This window comes from Teleopsis dalmanni, unplaced genomic scaffold (assembly GCF_002237135.1).
Source record: "Teleopsis dalmanni isolate 2A unplaced genomic scaffold, ASM223713v2 unscaffolded_contig_4991, whole genome shotgun sequence".
NCBI classification, from domain to species: domain Eukaryota; kingdom Metazoa; phylum Arthropoda; class Insecta; order Diptera; family Diopsidae; genus Teleopsis; species Teleopsis dalmanni.
Window position 1 is genome coordinate 1 of NW_024036373.1, and position 2,300 is coordinate 2,300.

A 2,300-nucleotide genomic window follows, 5' to 3' on the forward strand; every position below is an offset into this window, starting at 1 on the left:
TGCCCAAATGGAGCGCTTATATACTCTGGCTTTCGCAGCATAAATTATGTTGCCATCTTTGAGAACCAGAACCCAACTGTGGAATGTTTTTATACGCGACAACCTATTAATGAAATAAGCGTAGATCCGAAGTGGCCAGTTGATGACGGTGTAAATTCAAGGAGGTATAAAAGTTCTGTTGCGCTTTACTTAGATTTAGATTTTTTATTTAAGTTACATTGTAATGTTGTAATATTAGTGATCACAATTTTAGATTTCATAAGAAACTAACATTTTATTTATAGATATTTTTCAGTTCTTTTCGAGGATAATATCGTTCAAGTATGGGACTTCGAAAAAGGATGCCCTTTATATGGACACAAAGCCCATGTCCAACAAAGTCACGTGGAGGGAAAGGGCGATAAATTTAAAATTGTTTTAATGGATTTCATGAGCAACTCTAATCTCATGACTCTTGATTCCCAGGATGTTATTGTGTTATGTTGTAGTTCACAGAATTATATTAAACGGCGTAACTTTTTGAATTTACGGTCAGACAAATTATTGTCATTAAGTTGCTCACAATTTAATGCAAACATTTTTGCTGTGGGAACAATACGCGGAGTCGTATATGTTTGTGATGTACAAAAATCGGCCGTAATTCATGCTTTGCGAGGTCATCGAGAAACAGCAATTTCATCAATTGTTTGGCATTGCTTTAGTCAAAATACATCTAAAGAACAAGAAACTGATGATGATAAAGTTTTAGATATATCTGTTAATAAAGATTTAAATAACGAGTGCAAACAACTAGCTAATACAAAATCGGATGATATCTTCAGTCATTGCTTAAGTCAAAATGCATCTAAAAAACAAGAACCTAATGATGGTGAAGTTTTAGATACACACATAAATAAAGATATAAATAACGACTGCGTGCAACTAGCTATTACAAAATCGGACGATTGCTTCAGTCAGGAAGAAGAACTAAATAAAGATGAACAATGCCAAAGTTCTGAGAAAAATATAGCACATAATAAAAGTCTTTCAAGCGACGAAAGCTTAGCAACTATTTGTAGTTCATCAGATGACGAAATAGCAGTTGAGGGTGACCCAAATTTGTTAAAAACTAAAGTTTTATATAAAGCTCAGGTGCATGCATCGTTAGGTGGTTCCGACAAAAGTAATCAATCAATTGATAAAGGTGAGTAATTTGAAAATTATTAAGTAAACTGTAAATATAGTAAGTAGATATATATTAAGGTTGAACCATATTTAAAAGCGTTTTTTGTTATATTTAAAATTATTATAATTCATATTTATTATCTAATAGTTGGAATAACACCTGAAGACACAGTTGAAGTTGAGGAACCTAAAGACAATATATCAAAATCCAAAGAGTTCGCAGGTAATTCTTATACATAAAATTTAAAAATATTATATTTTATAAATATATAAGGTATTTTTAAGCACAAGAAAATCATAATTCACTTTGTAACGAATCTACTCTGAATGATAGAATGATAAATATTTTAAATATCTCTAAGTAAAGTAAAAAAATCTTAATAATAATATCCCGTTCAGTTCACCTGTAAAAAGCATTTGTTAGAAATTGATACCCTAAAAAATAATATTGTTTTTTTCATTTTTTCGAAGTACTTATATGCCAAGTATATGACTTGATATATAGAATTTTTCAATATAAAGTAGATATACTGACAACAGCTACTATTGTTCACGATGCACTAAACTTGAATTTTTATTATTGTTATTTAAGTGTTTGTGTATAAAGCTTGGTTTTAGATCCAGTTTGTGAATTTTAAGAACCCCTAAATTTCACTAATATTGTTTACGGTTCCAAGAACGGAGACAATCGTCGAAGATGGCTAAGCGCCGTTCAACATCTCCCAAAGGGTGCACACAAGCTGGTTCCGGCGGGCTACAACAGCAACAACAACAACAATATTGTTTACCGTTAGGCTCCAAATCGTTGAAAAGCGATATACCTTATGTAGTTCCTCTTTTTCTTGTTATTGCATCAATTGAAAAATATTGTGAGAAATTTTAAATTTAACTGCTTGATTTCCGATAGACAGAACCATTGAATACTACCGTCATTCTGAAGGGATTCCTTACTCTTTCTATTTTTGTTTATCAGCGACAAAATTTTCTTGAAGATTTTGTCTAGGCCATAGTGTCATGCTCAAAGTATTAAATATTAAAAATTTTTCCAATTTAAAATTTCCTATTTAAAGTTGTTTTGTATTAGATTAGGTTAATCTAGTATAGGTTAGGTTGCATTGGTCTCTAGCGATACCAGA

General features: G+C 31.2%; 1 protein-coding gene across 1 annotated transcript; it reads left to right on the plus strand.

Annotated features, from left to right (window-relative positions):
• Window positions 1-8: 8 nt before the first annotated feature.
• On the plus strand, window positions 9-1,404 carry LOC119665398 (protein rigor mortis-like). Its single transcript, XM_038074635.1, has 3 exons — window positions 9-164; window positions 285-1,183; window positions 1,313-1,404. The coding sequence occupies exons 2-3, from the start codon at window positions 421-423 to the stop codon at window positions 1,402-1,404; spliced, it is 855 nt and encodes a 284-aa protein (XP_037930563.1). The 5' UTR covers window positions 9-164; window positions 285-420.
• The last annotated feature ends 896 nt before the right edge of the window (window positions 1,405-2,300 follow it).

What these genes read in the sequence shown, in the direction of transcription:
- LOC119665398 (XM_038074635.1), top strand. Translation starts at nt 421, where the DNA reads ATGGATTTCATGAGCAACTCTAATCTCATGACTCTTGATTCCCAGGAT. An exon ending in TAATCAATCAATTGATAAAG is followed by an intron (nt 1,184 to 1,312) that starts GTGAGTAATTTG and finishes ATTATCTAATAG; the next exon opens with TTGGAATAACACCTGAAGAC.